This window comes from Euleptes europaea, chromosome 3, assembly GCF_029931775.1.
Source record: "Euleptes europaea isolate rEulEur1 chromosome 3, rEulEur1.hap1, whole genome shotgun sequence".
Classification (NCBI taxonomy): Eukaryota; Metazoa; Chordata; class Lepidosauria; order Squamata; family Sphaerodactylidae; genus Euleptes; species Euleptes europaea.
Window position 1 is genome coordinate 83,735,100 of NC_079314.1, and position 22,258 is coordinate 83,757,357.

Genomic DNA, 22,258 nt, shown 5'->3' on the forward strand with positions numbered 1-22,258 from the left:
TACTCCTGTGACATTACATTACTTTTCAAAGGGGAATCAACATTATCACCTGTAACTTTCCCTGTACAAAGAGGGATGAAATATCGAGAGATAATGCTTGCTCATTCAGTAGAGTCTCCTTTCTGTATTTCAGGCAGATAGGAGATAATGTCTCCATTCTAGAGGCCATTGTTCTCCCTTGCTGAGTGGGCACATGGTGGCAAGGACATGAGCCCCCCCCCCCACACTTGTGGGATGCTGCTGCTAAACAGCCCACATTCAACCAGCCACCAAAGTGACAGAGCTGTGGGTGGAAGAGGTCATCTCAACAAATACCTTGGAGCCCAGGGAACAGGAACAGGAATGTATTGGTTAGCTGGAGCTGAGGTTCTTTTACTGACCCTACCTAATTAGCTGAGTTTGGGGTGGGATCCAGTACCAGGAATTGGGAATTCCTAGGAACAGGGAATTAAATGGACAGAGGGAGGAAGAAAAAGAAAGGAAAGATGGGGATGCAGAGAACACAAATAGGAGTCAGGATGAAGGGGAAAGAGGTATAAAAGGAAAAGGGATGAGAAGGGAAGAATTGTGGAAATTAGAAGTGACAGGTAAGCAAGTGGTGGAAGATCAGGCAGAAACGGAAGGAATGGAAGGTGAGCACTTAGGAAGAGAGAGAGAGAGAGGAGGCTAATCTCAGAGGAGGGAGCTGAAAAACTCTAGCAGTTCTTTCTCATGGTCCTGGTTGCCAAAAGGGTATTTGTGCCTGGGCAGTCAAGTTACAGTGGTATAAACAACCTTCTGTAACTTTCACGAAAATAATACATTTTATTTGTCCCTTTAAAGGAGCCATGTAGTTTGTGAATGGAAGCTATAAAAGGGAGGGGGTGCTGTCCCCCCAAACCTGTCATACCCCTTTATCTTTTCCTGCTAGATGGCATTTAGTGACATGACAGGGCTTTAAAAATATACATATTGTTTATTATGCTTTCTTAGGTTAGACTTTTCATATTATACATCTGGAATAAATGAAATGTTTCTTAAGGAAAAGTGTTTCTCAGTCAGAAAGAGAACATTTCATAGGACTTCTTTAGTGTTTCCTCCGATTTCCCAATTGTATTGTGCCCTATGTATGTAGTTCTTCTGTGTTGATCTTTGTCATATTGGTCTTTGTTTTATTTGAATCTCAATCTAGGACAGGAACTTACGGGAGAAGAAGATTCACTATTATTGTTTCCTGTTGTTCAAAACTGGCAAACAAAGATTGCTTATAAAGAAGGTAACAGTTTCCAGTTCTTGGAATGCATTCCTGAGGGTTGGGCGAAGCTCCATAGGATAACAGGCACTTATGCTGTCCTGGGTGGCATGCATGCCGGCGCCTTGGTGTCTGGGAACGACGCAAGCCGCTGCAGCTGCTGCCCCAGGACCTAAATCCCGGAAGTGGCAGGCTTCGCCTGTGTTGGTGGTGCATTTCAAGGGGCAGAGCTGACAATCAGCTTCCGAACCCCTTTCACTCTGGAAACGCCCCCTTGAGCTGTGGTGGGGCTGCGTCACCTTTTTCGGTGGCTCAGCCTCACTGTTTGCAATGAAGCATTTCCCTATTTTTTCTAATTTTTATTTTTTTTAAAAGCTGGTTTTTTCTCCATGGTGGCCACAAAGTCTCTGAGGAGGCAGTGTGGCTGCGCCACTCCTGGCTGCTGCGGATCTACCGCCCCCTCAGGAATGGGCTGCCCATCATATACAATTAACATATTTAATTTTTAAACATCCTTTATTGTAAAGTTGAAAATACACATATTTTATTTTTCTTTCAACATTTGAATCTTTGAAAATGAAAATGAAAATTCTTGAATTCTAAAATAGCCAAATTATTTGAAATTGGTATTATATTTCTAATGTAGTTTGAATGTATTTACAAGCAATATTTTCAGATATTGACAGCTACTTTCTGATATCAATATTTTCAGAGCTAGAAGAGTATGATCAGAACAACAGATATTTTTAGTTTTGGGATTTTGAGAAGCTATATGAAAGGGATATTATGTTCTAATTAGGATTTTGAATCAGTTTTTCATGCAGTAAAATCAGTTTCTGCTTAGGAATCTAATGTTATACTGAGGGCTGAACTACATGTTATATTAGACATGAGACTTCCTCAGGAACTTACAGTCAGTTGTCAGCTGCAAGTTCTCTGTGAGAACTCAGTTTTCAATTGTATGGTGCCCCAAACTGGATTGGGACTGTGGCATATGGGAAAAAGAGGCTTCTGCCTTTCTCTGAGCCGTTTTCCTAGCCCAAAACAGCTCTGGTAGTGCAGTTGGGCCTCTGGAAGCTGTACATGTAGCCCATTAGTATATGTGTGACTGCCAACAGGGCACATAGCCCCCCTGGGCTGTTTGGGTTGAGAAAACAGCTCATGGGGCAAGGCAGGAGCCCGTTCTGCACATTGGAGCCTAAATTGGAGCCATTTGCACTTTGGAACTGAGTTACTATGAAGAACGTTGACAGTAAGTCAACAATACAGCACTAATGTGCAAACGTTATTATGACTGTGAGCCAGCGGAAAATGCTTGCAACTAGGCCTCATTGTTAGCTAGGGAAGTCAAAGAACTACAAACTGAAGGATTCTATTGCTGGTGGTAGAAAAATCCTCTTTGTGCTTGTGGTATGGATTGGATTGTGACCTGTAGCTGTAATCCTGTGCCCAGGTACTTGGGGATAAAGTCACTGGTAACAAGACAATAGTAACTTCTTACAGGTAGCAAAATTGTGTTTTTTAAGTCTGACATAATTCAGTACAGTACTAATATTTGTGAAGAAGGACAAAACTATTTTATCAGGCCAACAGCTTAGGGGTACTCCTGAATCCAACTCTGCTGTTTGAGAGGCAGGTTGGAATTGTGGCCAAGAGTGCTTTCTTTCACCTACATCTTGTTTGGCAGCTGTGCCCCTTTCTAGACAGACTAGTCCTTGATATCCATGCTTCAGTAACTGTAACTTAAGGCTCTGATATACTTTACGTAATACTGTCCTTGAGAAAACTGAGAAGCTTCGTTTGGTGCATAATGCCACTGCCCACCTCTTATTTGATATAGGGCAGCATGGCCACATCTAGCTAGTGTTGTTACTGCTGCATAGGCTACTGATTTGCTTCAAGGGCTTGGAACTTACATACTTGAAGGACCACTTCTCCCTATTTGATCCCCCCCTGCCAATTCAAATCTGGCTAGCAGGCATCATCAGTGGTTTCTCCATTTGTCAGGAAAGGATAAAGAAGGCCAAATATATTGCCTTTTTTGCTGTGGCTCCTACTCTCTGGAATCAGCTCCCAGAGGAAGCTGTAAAATATTTCTTTTTCAGTTAGCTTTTACATGAGAGTCCTGGTTTGGAGTAAGGGTGCACAGCTCATTTAGGTGGGCTGTACGAGATCTTGAACTAAGTGGGCCTGTCTGTGATGGGATGTCTCTGCCCTATGAGAGTACCTGGTTACATTATGGCTCACAGAACAGTTTGAATGGATGGGGAGAGAACCCTACCTTTCTGTTGTTCTCTGTACTGAAAGGTGGTTTCCTGACCCCTCCCCCCTGGGAAATTTATCTGTTGAACCTGAGGAGGACCCGTTGGAAGATTTCCTTGTATTTAAAAAGTATTTAATGAAGACATTTCCCCATAGGGGAATATTTTCAGTCACTGGATTGTTTTTAGTCTTAAATTAAACAAAATCTTTTTACTGCTCATTTTAATCATTAACATATGTTTAGTTGTACCTTTAAAAACATTCAAGGATCACTACCCAAATGTTACCTTGTCTTTTGTGTGTGCGCGAAGTATAGATGTTTTTTTTGTAATTTGGGTCTTGAACTCTTTCTTACATACAATGATTGTGTATGCCTTGTGAAATCCTCTATTAAAAAGTAATAATGAAAAGATTACATGTAATAACTGCAGTTATTTTATGTCTACACAGTGCTGAAATTCAAGAAGAATCCCCGCTTCCTTGAATATTTTGTTCAGTTTTTGCTCCGAGTTGTTAATGAAGAAAGGTTTTCACGAATAATAGAGTGGGCAGATGACATACAAGAGTATCTTAAAAAGTAATGTACAATATATACATTTTCTGGTGAAGAAAAATCCTTTAAAATGTGAAAAAAACTGGGGCAGTCTATAACATCCTTACATTTGGGGTTTTTTTGTTGAACAAAATGTGCATGCTGTATGGTATTTCAGCTTGTTATGAGCACTGTGTATTTGTTGTTAGAAAAGTCAGTACAGAGCTTAATTTAAATTTCTATCCTAAACTATTTATAACAAAAGTGAAGAGAACTAACAGGTTTTCTAAGAAAAAAATGTTCTTTGGCACCTTGAAGGCTAACACATTTCTGGTGGCAAGGATTTATACAGTAGGCTCCATTTTTTCAGATACAATTCTTCCATATTAGGTTGGGGAGACAAATTAGTGGTAGAGTACATGCTTTGACTACAGAAGGGTCCCCAGGTTCAGGCAGTGGCACCTCTAGAATAATAGATCTCTGATATCTTGGCTGGGAATGATCTGTAGATGAGACCTTGACATCCACTGCTTGGTAGAGCAGACAGTGCCAAACTAGATGAATCAAAGATCTCACTGAGTATACGTCATACTGGCTGTGTGGAGATGTATCAGGAGAGAAAGAGAAGCTTACTTCTGAGACACAGAAAAGGCTTCACTGAAAATACAAGGATTATCTGCAAAGATCTGAAAGTCAAAGTGCAGCAAATTCCTTTACCATATAAATTACTGAGCAGATTAAAAACTGGCTTCTCTCCTATTCCTTTAATATCTGGGGGTGAAAACCCTAACAGTTTTACCTAGCAACTAGTCAGAAAGGGCAAAATCTGGGCCTGCCAGTGGAAATCTGGCAACACTAGCTGTAAGTGTGTTTCAGAAACTTATGGTCAAATGTTTGCCAGCACAGAATGTCAACAACTTTTTGAAACATTCACATATATGATTATTTTCACTGTTGTTGTTTACCAGACGCAATAAATTCCTTCTGGGTGTCAAGCGAAAAAAGCAAAAACCATTCATAGACACAAAGAAGGCTATGACAATGGATTTGTACAAAGTAAGCTGTTGTTGTTTTTTCACTTAGATTTGAATCAGGAAGTTGAGGTCAAATGTATCTCCTGTAAAAGGCTTTTCAGCATTTTTTTAGAATTCCTCCTCAATGTTGCTTGCCTGCTTATACCTATTTCTTGACAACCCCTCATTTCTTAAGAGCCTTTTCTCTTGCTAGATTGAATGCTAATTCTTCTATGGTTATGCAAGGTAGATACATGAACCTACCATATTCAGAAAAAACCTGCCTGTGTTCTTCTGGTTCTATTGATTCCCTAGTACATGTGCTCCTGGAATGTCATTTTTATGAGGATCTAAGATATATCAAGATATATTCTTCCTCTTCCAAAAGATTGGACTAGTAACTCTGTGTCTGAGCGAATACCCTATTTATTGACAGCTGTCTTAAGGTTACATTGGCAGTGGCAAAATTTATCTCATGCCTTATATCCCTTAAACAATAGATTTACAATTATGCTGCTCAAGATTTATGAATCAAGGAGCTTCTAAGGGAGAAAGGAAAGAACTTACAAAAAAAAAGGCTCAACCATAATCTCCTAACCCCTGAGACCAAATTAAAAGAGACTAGAAAATAATCAATTAAACAACATCCATTTGGGGAAATAAAAGGTGTAATCACCACATGCATCTATTTCTCTTCTGCCATTCAAGATAATCAATTCATTGTCTAATGTCTAATGTTACAAAGGTTAACATGAACAAACCAGCTTTGTTTATCCTACTGTCCCTAGTGGAGCTATCATTTAAAATGAACAAGGACTTGTCATTGTAATCATCCTCCACCCTTCCATTGACTAGAAGCCAGTGCATATCATCTGTTCCAACACAAGCATTAAAAGCTCCTGCTACAATTAAGAGAGCCTCAGGGTATTTAAAAGACAGATTACTTAGTTGTTCCGATAAAGAGCTCCACATGTATTTCAATTTCCCTCTTATAGAGGTTGGTGGAAAATAAACAGTAATAATTATCAACTTAACATCATTTAGATGTATCAAAACTGACAAAGCTAAAAGCGAAGAATCTAACTGCTCTAATCTGTCAATCTTAAACCTGTCTGAGATCAAGCATGCAGCCCCCCGCTTGGGATGGCCCCCCTTAGCATTAATTTGAGCCTTAACAGAGAACCCAGTAAATCCTGTAAGAAACATTTCCCCAGTCACCCAAGTTTCCTGGAAGAGGACAATGTCTGTTTTATTCAGCAGGTGTTGAACCTCCGGAAGGATCTTCTTAGACGCCCACCCTGCCACATTCCAGTAAAAGATATGCAAATTATGAGGTTTGAGTCAGTCTTGATTAATTTTATTGGGAGCACTATCAGGTAGTGAAACATTCTCTTTTGAAGCTGGTCTGCATTTGTTTACTACAATAACGTTTGGTTCTGGGGGGACAAAAGAACATGAAGTGGTAGGACTAACTCTTAAAGAGGAGCTTGGACTTGGATGTCTAGGAATATAAACAATTCCTCAGTTGTACCATCTTGAATTCTGGCATTTTGTTGGATAGCAACAGTTGTTGTTGAAGGAATTGAAACCTTTGGATTAAGTTGTTTTGCTCTTTTTATGGAAGTGTTGAAAAGGAGTTGCTCAACTCTAGATCTTTCCCTGTTTCCAAAAGTAATACTTCTTTGGTATGCTTGGCAGCTGTTGGGATTTTCCCAGTCTTTTTAGAAATCTCTGCAGCTACACAAGGATTGGCTGTTGGACACAAATCTCCTCCTCCTCTTCTCTCTTCTCAGGAGATGTTTTTGCTAGGAGCGTTTCCTTGGGTTTAGAATAACTAGTTCTTTCTTCAGCAGCTCCTTCATTTGTATTAGCTGGTGGTCTATTCAATGAAATCAGAGGTTTGACTTTCCCATTTTTGAAGAATCTAGAGGGAAAAATCCCAAAACATTGCAAAAATTGACATTTTGCCAGTATTAAAGAAGGAATCCATGCATATTAAAATGATCAATTGAACAGAGAGGAAGGCTTAATTTCTGCCTATACTCCAGCTCTGATGATATTTATACTAAACGAATGCTGGAGAGTTACAGTGCAATCCTGTGCAGGCTCAGTACTTCTCTGGTCCGTTAATGCTGAATTGGTATAGGATTGCATTATTATGAGAGCCAGTGTGGTGTAGTGGTTAAGAGCAGAGGGCTCTAATCTGGATAACCACTCCTCTACTTGAGTGGCGGACTCTAATCTGGTGAACCTGGTTTATTTCTCCACTCCAAATGAAGCCTGCTGGGTGTCCTTGGGCTAGTCACAGTTCTCTCTGAACTCTCTTAGCCCCACCTACCTCACAAGGTGTCTGTTGTGAGGAAAGGAAGGGAAGGTGATTGTAAACCAGTTTGAGACTCCTTAAAGGTAGAGAAAACCGGGGTATAAAATAACTTTTCTTCTCTTATTCTTATTCAGCTAAAGTCTTAATATGTTGACAATCCTAATTACATTTGAATACAAGAAACATCTTAAGACTAATTTTCATGTATTGCAACAATCAATTCTAATTTCATAAACACAAAAGCGACATTTTTACAAAATCAGAAATGCAGACTCTTTCATCTCAGGTTCTGGTAGTAGTGTTAAGATGGCATAAGCCTCAAATGTTGTAATGCTAAGAATGCTTTCCTGGGAATGATAAAATGGGATTTATTTCCAAGTAGACGTGCTTGGGATTGTTCCTTATGTCAGTACATTGTAGTTTAGTACCATGGTACTTGGTGCCTCCAAAATCCACTGTGGCTCCTTTTAAAAGGCATTTACTTGCTATGATAATCAATCTCCTAACCCAGCTCAGCTACTTGATCTCTCTCTCAAAGAACTGTCAGATCATAATTTGTAAGTTATAATGTGCAATAAAAAGGAAGATGCCTAACATTGACCTGAAAGAACATTTTGTACTGGATGTTAAAAAAAACTGCAAACCTTAAGGTGCTGTCCTTTGGCCAAAATCTTAGATTCTTATAGGATTCAATTGGTTAATTTGTTGCCACATGTAAGCATCTTCCCCCCCTGTCAAGTCACAGCTGATTTATGGCAACCCCATAGGGTTTTCAAGGCAAGAGACGTTTGGAGGTGGTTTGCCATTGCCTGCCTCTGCGTCACGACCCTGGTATTCCTTGGAGGTCTCCCATCCAAATTCTAGCCAGGGTAAGGGCTGAGAGTGTGTGTCTGGCCCAAGATCATCCAGCAAGTTACCATGGTATGAGTGGGGATTTGAACCTGGGTTTTGCAGGTTCTAGTCTGACAACTTAACCACACTGGTCTCAACTCATATGTTTCTAGATGCAATCAGTCAATTAACCTGGAAAATTTGTAGTGCAATCCTCTTCAAATGTATTCCTGCCCATTAGGGCCATGAAAGTTGTTGTCCTGGCCCCTTCTCAGAATTGATAAGACAAGGGATATGACTGGCAGTAGCAGCAAATGCCTCTGTTGGAGAGGTGGAACCATCCATCTTCAGCAAATGGAGGATAGCTAGTTATACCTTTCCTGCAGAGGCATTTGCTGCATACTTCTGACCTACCCACCATCCCATTTAACTATTTGCTTTGGGCCAAGCAGGAATTTTTGGGTTCCTCTATATGTGGATTGTCTGTGGGACAAGTTTTTGCTTGCTTCACAATGTTTCTAGAAGGTTAAATAATTAAGCCTGGTCTTTGACTGGTTAGGCTGTAAGTAGTTTGGCAGAAATAGGGTAGGATCACTCAGGCTAAGTAGGATTCATTGTCAATATCCCTGAGCCACCAGGCGTGATGGAGGGCTGTTCCTGTAACAGCCTATCATTCATTTTGCTGCAGTGCTGGTTGGGAAGAACACCTTTTGTGCTAAGCAGAACCAACCAAACCCATAGTTGTCTGGATGGCACATTGGGGGGGGGGGGTGAAGCTTGATGCTTCTTAGCACATTGAGGATAAACAAGGCTGGCATAACCAGTTTGGAGCCAGGGCAGAGTTGCCCAAATGATAGCAGCCAGAGTAAAATAAAATTTTTAACACGTTGTTTGGAATTATTTGTTTTGGTCTGTGCTGTGATCTGCTTGGATTGAATTATGACATACAGTAGATACATTAGATGAAAACCTGGAGGTTCATGCTCTGAAATTATAGCTTTTGAGAGTTTTATTGTTATAATATAGTAAATACATTTTTTAAAGCTGGCAGGAGCACTGTCTGCTAAGAAGAAAGGAAAGAGGAAAAAAGATCAATTTAAATGTGGCTCAAAACACCAGGGCACAAGCAAAGCTGTTGATGCACAGAGGTAATTCAACTTTTTAAAGTTTTAAGTGGATTTCCATCAAGTGTGAGCTAATTTCTAAATGTGTGGCATATTACATTAAAGAGAGTAGATGTAATTCTTGATAACTTAGTCTTTTACAGTAGTATCCACAAAATACCTAGAAAATCCTTATTCTAAATTGATATAATCTGTACACTATGTATGTGTGTGTGAACATAAATTGATGTAATCAGGATGAATTTTTTAAAAAAGCATTTTGTAAGGGATTATATGTTAGAATAGTGTTGTGATGATTGTAGCACCTACGTTGTGACGGCGTTCAGATCGGTGATTCATATTATTTACCTGTTTCTGTATGTCACTGTTATGTAGCTATTCACTTTGTTAGATAAATATACCACATTCACATTGATTTATTTATTTGTTTTGAACATTTATATCCTGCCTGATCTCCTTGGACTCAAGGTGGCTAACAAAGCAGCACCAAGTTGCAAAGGACACAAAACATTGGTCTGATTTAACAAGATGTAAAAACAAAAGCAAAAAAAGCACCAATAATGAACAGACTACAGATTTAAAACCATACAAAATTGAAAAATGCACATAATTAAACCCCACAGAATTAAAAAGCTTTAAAATCCTGCAAAGTATGATGTGTTTGGAGTTATGGATGAAGGCCACAGGCTTTTGCATGCCCTCCTGGGTGCTAACTGTGGCACAACCAAAGTTTGAAATGTGCGTTCAAACACTGGTTAAAACCTAATCATGGTTAATGTTAATATAGGTGCAGAAATAATTATTTGTTTTTATGCAGGAGGAGAGGGATTACACAAGCCCAGGAGACACTCTTTACCATAATTAGAAAATAGGGAACGTTATGCCTGTATCAGGCCTAGGCATTCAAACCCAAAATAGCAGACTGTTTAGGGTTCTAGCAAGTTATATCTTGTATTAAATGGACATGCTGATAATGGGCCTAAAGAGGAAGGAAAGGAGAGGCTATTTGGTGTCTTTCCCTTTTGTTTACGTATCTTAATAGGACTATATGGCAGATTGTAGCATTCACATTAAGGTAAGGATAGCTGATGTTTCAGTTTTAACTTGTCTTGGTATATTAAAAATTTATCTGATGGTTTTATCCTTAGTCAGTAATAGAAACTGGCAACCTTGCTTTGGTCATTTGGACATTCTTCTAGTAATAATCCTGATGCAGAGATTCTTACAGAGACAGTCTACATGCACAGCAGTTTTTTACTGACTTTTGGAAATACCTTTCCACCTTGAGAACTCAAGGCAACTGTTACAGACTGTTATGTGAAAAGAATACAATAAAACAGAAAACTAAACTTAATATAAAACGTTCCATAAAATAAATAACAAACAGCAGCATGTAACATGACAAGTGTCGCTGTACTTTTGTAAATAATAAAGTAAATAATTAACCATGTGCAATATTGTACACACTAGAGATGTGCACTCAAATATAACTGAGAGGAATGTATATTCAGGATATCAAAAATGATTCCTGAAAAATCCTCGAAATATTCAGAATTAACCAGGAATATTGAGAGCTGGCATTTGTAGGCTCCCAAGACTGCTTCTTTTCCTTTCCTCCTATGTTTCTGTGTCTGCAAGGGCTTGGTATCAGCTTGCCAGGCTATTTTAGGTAAAATTCTGTCAGTTTCAAGTTTTTTTTAAAAAGGCCCTACTTTGCCAGAGTTGGTTTGTGTTGGGTTTGCTGTTGTTTGTGGATTCTCTTATTGTACAATGAGATTCTTGTGTGTTCCATAGTTTTAGATTCTCAGGGCTTTTCAGTTTCAGATTCTTGGGTTTTACATGGGTTGGGCTTAGCAATAGCGGTCAGTAGCCGCGGGGGGGCGGGGCGGATTCTTGGTTAATACATTTTTTCATTTTTTCCCTCCATAGGAAAAGAGGAAGATGGTTGGGGTACCTTGTTCCCATTGAATTGGACCCCTTGTTTCCAACTGACTTGGAATTTAAAGGACAGGCACTAGCAGATCCTTTCCAATTTTAGTACCAGTACTTTAAAAAAAAGCCCCCCCAGAAAGATTCCCTATATGGAATAATGAAGTCCAAAAATATTGCCCCCTCCAACAAGGATCTGAATACCATACTGGTATTTGGAACCTAGGAAACTGAGGATACTGGTATTTTTGGGGTCCAATGTATCAAGATCCAAAAAGTACGTTTTTTATTTTTTTTTGCTGCACACCTGTACTAAACATATGTACTCAGTTTGGTTCTGTAGACTCAGGCTGAAGTACATAAGATTTTCATTATCAAGCAGTCTTCTCTTACTGGCTACTCCTCTGTCCTTTCCCCATCAGTTTGGGCTTCTGCCAATATTTACTACTTTATGATACGTTTTTGTAGTAGATTTACTCATTTCCTTTACCCAGTCACTGCATTCTTTTGCATATGCTTGGAAAACATCATTTGATTGCTGCACTAATTGTACCAGGCCCATTTCAAACTGCTGCTTATTACATTTAAATCTTTTCACAGCCTAAGACCCTCATACTTATTGAACAACATGTGGCGTACATCCACATGCCATCTATGCTCTTCATACAGCCTTGTTCTTGTGGTACCCACTCCTAGGATTGTCTGTATGGCAACAGTTAATGTGATGGGCTTTTTGTGTGGTAAGCCCATTCCTCAATTGGCTTACCATAGTGACTATAGAGGAGGGCACCTTCATGTTATGTATTTAGGAAAGTGAGGAAAACAGTTTTATTTAAGAGGGCATTTGGTGGAGATAAAATTATTTTATCAGAATATTGTCGAAGGCTTTCACGGTCAGAGTTCATTGGTTCTCGTAGGTTATCCGGGCTGTGTAACCGTGGTCTTGGTATTTTCTTTCCTGACGTTTCGCCAGCAACTGTGGCAGGCATCTTCAGAGGAGTAACACTGAAGGACAGTGTCTCTCAGACACTGTCCTTCAGTGTTACTCCTTTGAAGATGCCTGCCACAGCTGCTGGCGAAACGTCAGGAAAGAAAATACCAAGACCACGGTTACACAGCCCGGATAACTTATTTTATCAGCTTTGACTGTGTTTTTTAAATTGTTAATATTGTTTTTGTGTCCTTGCAACTTGTTGCATTGTCTAAGCAGTCTAAGCAGATCAGGCAGGATATAAATGTAAATAAGATAAACACAAGCCTTTTGGATATGGCCTAGAAGATGATGCACTTTGAATACATTCTTATACGCACCTGAGTTTGTAACTGTCATGGAGGAGAGGCTGTTTGCCTTGAGAAAATACACACCCTGGGTGAAAATGGCCATAAAACACCCGCATTATGCTCAAGGAAGGAAACACACACATTTATGGAGATAAATGTCAGGAAGAACAGAAACTATTTGGCAACCCTGTCAAATGAGGGAAGACAGATGACTTTTAATATCTCCAGCTGTAAGCCCTGAGGATGGGTTGTGCAAAACTTTGTAGGATTAGATATCCGTTCTTGGGTGGAACTTGGAAATCCAGCCCCCAAAGTGAGGATTGACCCACAGAGATCATTGTGGCTTGGAGGGAAATAGTTTTAAAAGCCCACTTGTTTGGAAAATTCACTCTTGGGGGGAAGCATCCTTGCCTAGTTCTTGCTGCCTTGAACCCATTCCTCAGGGAACCAAAAGTTCTAAACCTCAGTGGTGAATTGGGGGATTAACCATTAGGAGGGAAAGTGTGGTCTCAAGGAGAGGGGTATTGGGAATGCCGATGTCTCTTTGATGGGGTTTATAGGCCAAATAGAATAACAAGCTGAGGTATACAGTTGCCATTTGTCAAGATTACATTTTGGGGGAAAAGACAGTAAAAATAATAAAAATACCAACCTGAGAGATGGATGTGTTTACATGTCACCGTTACATATCAGGCAGATCTTGTTATGTATTTTGACTATGCAAGGATCAATTAACTGAGACACTGCTATTACCTTAGATGGGTTGGGGGATAGATTGGTGCATCCATTCCCAGGCAAATTGTCAATTGCTTTCATCCCTCTTTTGAAGTAGAGGAAATGCTTAGTGCACTGAGATCTCCTTTTTGCTTCCCAGATTAAATTACTATGTGCCTTTCTATATTCCAAAGCTTGGGGGAGACCAAATTATGAAAAAGAAAAAAAGAATGCATTGCCTTTCTTGGGGGATGTATAGAGGGTTCCCAGGCATATTCGGGAGAACTGATCTGTGGTAGGATCCATAAGTTACACTAGGAGTATCAAGAGTCATTCTGTTTGCTTTATCTTGGAAATGCAGTAATCACATAGTAGGTTTAGTCATCTTTCTGGGTATGTTGATAATTTTTGTATACCTGACAAAATATTTAACATCGTTTTCAGAACTTCACGATTCTTTCAGTTTTAAAAGTGTTTTTAAAGTTCTAAAAATGGGCCATGTGGGAAATCTACTCATTATGAAATTAACATTAATCCTTCCCCTTCACAAAGCAAATTATTGTTACTTAAGATTTTTCATGGCTTACTAGAGAAAAATGTTTCTCAAATTTTTTTTCTTCTGTAGCTACCCCCATTAGGAAGTTAAAAATCAATTTTTATGAACAGTACAGACTTTGAATCTAAAATACTGTGTTTTTATTTAGGAGAGAAAAAGAGCAATTACGAAAAATAGCTTTTTACCTACTTACACAAAAGCTGAATATATATGGCGATGTCTTCTTAAAACGAAGAAGGTTCCATCAAGTTTGTATCGAAGAGATGCCATGGAGAGTGCAGATGAATATTTATCTATCAATCATCCATTTCATTTTGTTTAAGAAACGGCTAGAAGAGCTCTATAACCTTGAAATTCAATCTGCACAAAATTTGATCAGGTAAAACAGTAATGTGTGTGATTTCCTAATGATACATTCTACAGAGCCCCAGCAGCCTTTTGCAGTTCTTTCAGAAATGTCCCACTTCCTTTCTGATTCCCTGGTCTCTCAAAGCTGGAGCTGGTGTACTTCAGAGGAAGGCCTGGTGCATGATTCAGAAGACTAGTCAAACAACCCTTGTACCTCTTGTTGTGCCTTGCCGTACAACAATTGTTTTTCACTCACCTGCTAGATTGACCTGTAGAAGAAATGAAATTTATTTAGCTGTTACCAGTCCTACTTTCTGGTAATACCTCCTTTTTTCTTGGGATTCTCAGGGACTAGAAGAGATTTTGAAGGAACAGAAGAAATGTGTGAGTGCCCTTAGCTTAGCAGAATTCATTTTTTACACCTAGTCACTGGGCAGGCCAGTCTTCTTTATGAGTACTGCTGCCATTTAAACTGTATTGGTGCTTGATATGGGCTGTGCAAATATCACTCATTATTGTGAGTGAGTAGACAGGGTCTTGCTAAAATAATCCCATTTCCAGTGAAGCAGCTTCCCTGTTCTGCTTTTTCCATTTTTCTTTGTTTTGTATTAATATTGAATCGTCATCAATGGTGAACTTTAACTACAGAATTTTTTGTTGGATTATCTATTGTATTTTCATTTTAAGATTGGTCAAGTTTAATTTTGAAAGTTTGTCCAAAGCCTCTTTCTTTGTTGTGAACCTGTAGAAAATAGAGTTTGTTACTTCTTGATAGTATTGTATATCATACTGATTGGCTTTGTGCCTGTGTACAGTGCAAACTATAAACTTCTAGAGTTCATTTTTAGGTGTAGGAAATTTCCTCTCCTGAGAGACAGAATAAAGACTGCACATGGAAGGGAGGAGTCATGCCTTTCTGCTTAATTCCCTTTTGTAAGCCATAGAAACAGCAGTGTCCAGGGCTGCAGCAGTATTATCCTGCGTGTGTTCCACAAGCTCCTAATATAATAGGCATGCCCCTTTGATACTAAAGAGATTAGGTATGCATCATGACTAGCAGCCATTTTGACTAGTAGCCATAGATAGCCCTATCCTCCATGAACATGTCCATTCCCTTCTTAAAGCCTTCCAAGTTGGCAGTCATCACCACATCCTGGGGCAGGGAGTTCCACAATTTAACTATGCGTTGTGTGAAGAAATATGGCTGAATTCCTGCTTTGTCTCCAAGCTGGAAAAGCCACATGTCTTAAGCCATAATCTAGGAACAAAGAACCATACTTGTAAGTAAGCTGTGAACCCTGCTTGTATATCTGGCCTCGCCCTAGCCAGTGTAGTTTTTCTATAGTTTTTATCATATATATTTTTACCTTTTAAATTTTTATGTAAGTTCTGATTTGTCTTCTGTAATAAATCTTTTACTGCAGCCTTCCCAAACAATTACACAAAACAGTTAAACATTACATTCTAATATTCCTCATACTGATCCATGGGCCTTTTGAAAAAAGGAAATTATTTGTCAGTCTCCAGAAGGCAGATATCGTGTGGGATAGAATTCCACAAGTGTGGAACCACCATTACCAGTGAGAAGGCCCCTTCCAAGTTATGGCTAGTCTGATGGAAGTGGCCTCTGATGGAAGTGGCCTACGGAACAAGGCTTCCTTGGAGGATCTAACAGAAAGACGAATTAAATGAAGTATGCAAGACCCAAGCCAGTTAAGGCTTTAAAGATGAAAATTAGTATTGAAGTATTTGGAGAAGAATTACATGCCAATCTTGGTTATCTTTTAAAAAGCATGCATTTCTTTTTCTCTTTCTGATTTTAAATAAATTGTTTTATTTTTCAGATATGGAGTTCTAGACCCTGAAAAATTCTCCTTAAACAACTCAGGCACCATAGTGGTGCGGTCACCCATACAGGAAGAAAAAAAAGTTAAAAGCCCTCTAGTTGTAAAAGCAGGAACATCAGGAAAATCCAGGAGAAAAACTGGTAAGATATATAAATGGAAATATATATTGTATTTACAATCTTGCTTTATTTAACTGCTATTTTAAACATATTAAATTTCTTTCCTAAAAGCTTCAGGACAGGTAAAAGTATATCTTTTTAAATGATTTTTTTAAAATTTTAGGATTTGGACATGATGCAACAGGGCTAGTTTAGTGTCGACTCAAACTTGGCTCCACTTGGTCCACTTTGTCCATCTTTTGTCCATCTCAGCCCTCGCTTATTGTGCTCTGCATCCAGCCCTGATTCAGAACCTGGTCTACCATCTGAATCCATTCTATTCTCATAACTTGCTGTGAAGTCTGAGTTCTGTCCACTACGACTTCTGAATTTATCTCTCTGTTCCTGAATCTCTTGTCTCAGAAAAGTCTGCTTCTGCTGACGGTCTTGTCTGTTTTGTTGCATCCTTTGTTGCTTTTCTGCTTCCAAAAGTCTGAGGAATTCTGCTTCCCTGCCTATAGTTTCTTATTCCATTCCCATTCATCCCATCTGTCCAACGTTTTGTTTTTGTTCTGCTTGCTTGCCTTGTGGATTTTAGCTCATGCTTGTCTTGCATTATTGCTCTTGAATTCTTACCACAGTCTGGAGATTCTGGTGGGTCATAAGCATTTATCGACCAACCTTTAATCAGGTGGGAAAGGATCTAATGGATTATCCCTGCCCTATGAAACTGCTCCTACAAGACTGGCAGTCTCCTCTTGCTAGAACTCCCACAGAAGGGTTTCCCACAACTTCCTTCAAGAGTTTGTTCCTTTGCTGAACTGTTCTTGCTGTTAGCCCCCCACAACTCTTAACCTAAATGTTCTTAAGTTTAGTGAATTGAGTCAGCAGTTTTATTCCATCTTCTTTCAGAAAACCTCATAAGTATTTGAAAATGGTCTGCATATATTCTCCCCTCCTCTATTTGAATCAAGTTCAGGCTGTAGAACAAAGGGTTTCCTTTTGCCATTTTCTCTGAATCCTTTCCAAATGGTCAGCATCCTACCTGGACTGTGATGTCTCAAGGTTGAAAACAGTTCCCCAAATGAATTTTTTTCTCATGTTGAATTGGGAACAGTGCTTCACAACAACTCATTCAGTTTGTTACTTACTTTAGTACCAGCATCATTCTCAGATATTCTGCTGCATATCCATTTAATCATATGTGTACATATCTAGTTCTTTTCTTTGTTTTGACAGTTTATATTTGTCTCTGCTGAAATCGTCTCTTTAGTTTATTGCCCAGTCTATAAATTATGAATGATGATGGAAAAGGCTGAGGGTAACAAAATAAAAGGGGTTTCTTGGTATTGGTTTGCTGCGTTTCGTTTTGCAATTTGGAATATATTTTTATGATGTAGGGTTGAAGGAAGTTGCATTTGATGCCAGTGATCTGATGACAGTTATTTAGTTACTCTAAAGCAGTGGTTCCCAACCTTTTTTTGACCAGGGACCACTAGGACGTTTTTGTTCGGTGCAGGGACCCCAAGGTTCAAAATAAAAATTCAGAGAATTTGAAAATAAACTTTAACCATAACTGTTAGTTAAACATTAAACTTAGAATAATATTTGAATATATATTTTTTATAATAGAGAACTTTTTAATTGAAAATATTAATTTATTATGGGTTTATAACTTTGTTTCGCGGACCTTAATTTAGTTCCCTGGGACCCCTGGGGGTCCATGGACCCCTGGTTGGGAACCAGTACTCTAAAGCATCAGTTTAGATATTTGGGCACTGAAGGAATAACAGAGGTTTCAGCAACTTCGTCAGAGCTCTTCTGGGCGGCAAATGTATGAAAATCTCTGTTAAATTCCATTAGAGTACATCTGTATCCCAGAACAAAGAATTTCGCCACTGATTCCAGAGAATACAATACATTGATATATTTGTTTATTGTTTGTATGTGCATGGTTCCATAGCTATACAGACACTTTGTAGCCAGGCATTAGTATATGCCCTAAAACAGTCCAGTCGTTTCAGAACATTTCTCTGAAAGGGGAATGGATTTTAAATTGGAACATGCTTCATCCTGAACACGGGCAACTATACTGCCTGCAGATAGTTTATTTAGTTCAAGTTAGCATTCCCAAGTTTTAATTTTCTCATTAACAGCATTGCAGCCTATGCAATCCTCAGCTGTCCCCTGTAAAGGTTTCCACAGTTGTGTGGTCTCATGGCAGGAAATGAAAAGTGCCCTATTTAAACTCTTTGGATAGCTAACCAGAGATTAGCCCTTCCATATTTTAAGGCCTACTGCATCATAATCACTTTGCTTTTGAAGTTGTTTCTCAGTCTTGTACCATGATTCTTGTCTGTTGCCAGCTGGTCCAGAAACCCAGTTTTTCAGGCCAAGTGTTTTGGCCACAGCCATTGAGTAAATCAGAAACGGTAGTATTTTTCACTGTGGCTTCATTATCACCCACTCTGGCCTTTTGTTTGTCTAAGAGTACTTGTAACATTCTGGACCCTAAGAAATACTACCCTGGATATTCTGTTGCCGGAGTGCTCTCACCAAGTCAGGACGTCCTTGCTCTTCTTTGCCCAGACACACTTGACCCTACTTCCCCTGCCGTCAGCCCTGGTCCTTCCTTGCCTGCTTCTGACCCTACATTACAGAGTGCTTCCTTGGACACTGATTCCATCTCAAGCCTACTTGACCACAGTGTTTGTCTCACCCCTGAAAGTGATGCCATGATGGATCCCACCAATCTGACCCAGCTGTCACCTTCTGTCACAGATACAGGTGGGTTGCTATGTGCTGGCCAGGCACCTGACAATTCTTGAATGAAAGAGGAAGTAATTGGAAGTTAAGAGGGCCATCTCCAGTAACAGATCCCAGATGTTTGCTTTGAATGCAGTATTTTTATAGATTTCCGATATTTCCTACTTGTTCACTTTGTTATTTGTAACAGAGGAATCAAGCTTTTCCTTCTGCCAGCTTAGATCATGGGGGAAGTGGTGGGTAATCCCCCCCCAATACTCAGGTGATTCTTCACCTCCCTATGAGATTACTAGTTGTCAGATTTTTGATCCAGGTTCTGACCATGATAGAAGTCTCAGGCACTGGATGTGGCTGGGGAGCAAGCAGCTGCAGATGAAGTACCATAGCCAGTAGTCCTTGCGCAAAGGTACATAATGGGGTGTGTGTAAGGTAGGACATGATAAACTGAGGAACAGTCAGATGGGCTAACACAGGAGGCAGATGGGGGATTGCTGTTTTGCACATACTAAGAATCAAATAGTTTCCATTGGAGGTAATTTTTCAGACTAAAGAAGAGCTACAGACATTAAAATTATAAAAGTGGAAGGTATTTGTTTTATCCCCATAATTTGCTGACTCCATTGTTAGGAGAGTTGTGGGAGGTTTCTGCTCACCTTCGTAAAGTGTTTAAGAGAACCAGCTCCAGACCATTCCGTGTACTCTCTTCAAATGCTGCAATACCTCACAGATATTCCGTGTGCAAAGTATGTAGTGAGGGCGGTTATCCCAACATCAAGTAAGCAATTGATTTTACATTGTCAAAATCATTGCTCAGTTTATTCAATCCAATTTTGGTCTATAGATTGAAGATTTGATTATTTACTTCAAATCTAACAGGATACCTATTTAGATTTCCAGGAAGTTCTGTAGTGTATTAATTTTATATCTAGGCAAAATTGCATCATTCTCTTGAATATAAATTAAGTAGTATAGCTGTGAACTAGAAAGACTATTCCTCACCATATGCAAATGTTTTTGATCTTTTGTGCAACTGCAATATAAATTAAAATATTATGAGTGATTCAATGTCTTAAAGAACTTGCTCAGTATAACTAGTAATACTTTTCTCTTTGGTTCTGGATCCAGATGAGTCTCCTGAGCATAGCATTAAGTTGCATGAAAAACATACCCCTCGATCAAGAAGTGAGAGAGGGAGTGACAAAGGGACAGTCAAGGAACGTGAACGAGCTGTGGCTTCTGTTGCTATGCTAGATCATTTTACTAAACTATTTCTGCATCTCAGAAGAGCTGTGGTAATACCTTTTTGAATTAATTTCATGCTTGTACTATATCAGATTTAAAAAATACAGTCTCCACCAGTTTTGTATGATAATGCATCTCATAACCCTTGGCTCCCAGCTGCCTATGGCTGCCCCTACTCCATCCTTTTTGGAGTTCAGCCTTATGCTGCGTTGGCTAAGAATTGTGGTGAGCTCTGGTGCTTTAACCCCTCTATAACAAGGGACTCCCCCACCCCCAGTTTGGGAATCTTCATCATTATGAGCTGCCACCAGCAAAAGGAATTATTTTGACTCAGCCCCTTTTGCTAGCTACAAATCTATGTGTGTACATGTGTTTTGTGAGATTGAGAAGACGGCACTGCCAAATGTCTTCTATAGTAATAGTGCCCAGATGAAAAACGGGAATGGCCACAGGTATCCCCTGGAGGCAGAGAGAAGTGCTTGTCAATGCTCCCTCTGGAGTGTGATGTTCTGTTTTTCACATTATTGTTGGTTCCCCTGAAAATGGGAGGGGGCTTCAGTGTCTGCAGAGCTAGGAATTCCCAAGATCAATGAAGATCAGTTTTAAAAAAGAGTGGCTATTCCAGGAAGTCAGGTGTCCTGGAAGGAGCTGCACATCAGTACAGATGGCTGTTCCCTCCATGGGGCCCCAGTGACCTCACCTCATGGTTAGTTGGTTCTCCTAGCTCTGAGGGCTGTCTCCACCTCTGCATCTCCTGATATAAAACAGGAGTCACTCTGCCAGTGCGGCTTTTCATGAAGGTGGAGGACCACCAGGGTCAGCTGTTTGCATACCCTGAATGCTTTCCTAGGATGGACTTTTTCAGCAGGGAAGCCTCTGGATGAAATGGAGGGTCAGCATTCAGAGCCAGAGCTGTCATTGTTGGATATCCACCTGCCGCAAACAAGCATGCCTGCAGCAAGGGGCCTAGGGTTTCTTGTTGGGTGCAGAAGGGTCCCTCTATGATCTCCACATGGTCCAGTCAGCAGCCCTTCTCTGGGGAGTCTATGGCATTAGTGCTGTAGGCCCCTCCTCCGGCTTCACATGTGCAATGTCCAAGTCTCTGTCACCTATCTGCAGCTCCTGTCAATGCCAGCAGTAACCGATGGGTCTTCCTCGGCATGCGCTCCATGGGTGGCGGGATCTTTTCCTGCAAGGGAATGGATCCTGGGAGTCCTCAGTCACCCACTGCACTGTGGATGGTCGGGCTGTGATCAATACCAAGAATTTTAAAAGGACGTGTGCCCTGTTCTTTCCAAGGGTCCCTATCACTACTCTCAGGAACCCACCCAAGAATTCTCTATAGCACTATACCCTCTACTCTCAACAAGGACTCATAAGGGAGAGCTGCGTCGACTCCTTGCGTTCCAAGCAAATCACGGCCCCTTTCCCGGACTCGTGGCTTCCTTTGTGGGACTGACCAAACATGGCTCTAAGAAAAGAGGAGTGAAGAAGCCAAGGAGAGATTTCCACCCAATAGTTGCACTAGAGCACCAAGCACACAGGATTCTCGCTTGTACAAACCCCACAGAGTTTTCCACTGAGGGGGTTCTCCCTATGTCTGCCCCGTCTGAAACACGTGTTGCGATTCACTGCTTCAGACATGCAGGGTATAGCCACATTCTCCACAAATTCTGTTACCCCAATTAGGCAGTCTTCATTTTGGGTGGAAGAATTAGCACAAAAGACTTAAACTTGCAAGAGGCTGGGGTACAGGATCTTTTTACCAGCCTTTACAGAAATGAGCCCCATTTGGAAAACTCTTAAATAAAGAAGCGCTGATTTCCAAGTAAATTGAATTTTATTTTAAAATCATTTGAAACACACACAGCAAAAACCATGCACCTGATTCACACAAGAACCTAAGAAATAACAGGGAGGAGGGGTTGGACACAAGGATATGAGGGTTGCGGGTGATATTTATGGACCAGTCACATACTTTCAGCCTAACCTACCTCACTGGCTTGTTGTGCTTTGGTCTCCACTGTGGAGAAAGACTGCAGTTTTCTAAGGTAGAAGCTGCAGAGGAGGAGGTGATGGAAAACTTAAGATAGAAGGGAAGATAAAGGTAAACTGTCTGTTGGGTGGGAAGGAGATAGGGTTGCCAGCTCTAGGTTGGGAA

The 22,258-nt window shown here is 40.1% G+C and overlaps 1 protein-coding gene across 1 annotated transcript in view; it reads left to right on the plus strand.

The window, feature by feature from the left end:
• Window positions 1-22,258, plus strand: part of CFAP54 (cilia and flagella associated protein 54) — a 159,377-nt gene that overhangs the window by 59,796 nt on the left and 77,323 nt on the right. The window contains exons 32-39 of the mRNA XM_056846527.1: window positions 1,172-1,255; window positions 3,944-4,070; window positions 4,994-5,081; window positions 9,237-9,340; window positions 13,945-14,175; window positions 15,989-16,131; window positions 18,679-18,876; window positions 19,981-20,147. Coding sequence (XP_056702505.1) covers window positions 1,172-1,255; window positions 3,944-4,070; window positions 4,994-5,081; window positions 9,237-9,340; window positions 13,945-14,175; window positions 15,989-16,131; window positions 18,679-18,876; window positions 19,981-20,147 — 1,142 coding nt within the window. The remainder of the gene's footprint in view (window positions 1-1,171; window positions 1,256-3,943; window positions 4,071-4,993; window positions 5,082-9,236; window positions 9,341-13,944; window positions 14,176-15,988; window positions 16,132-18,678; window positions 18,877-19,980; window positions 20,148-22,258) is intronic.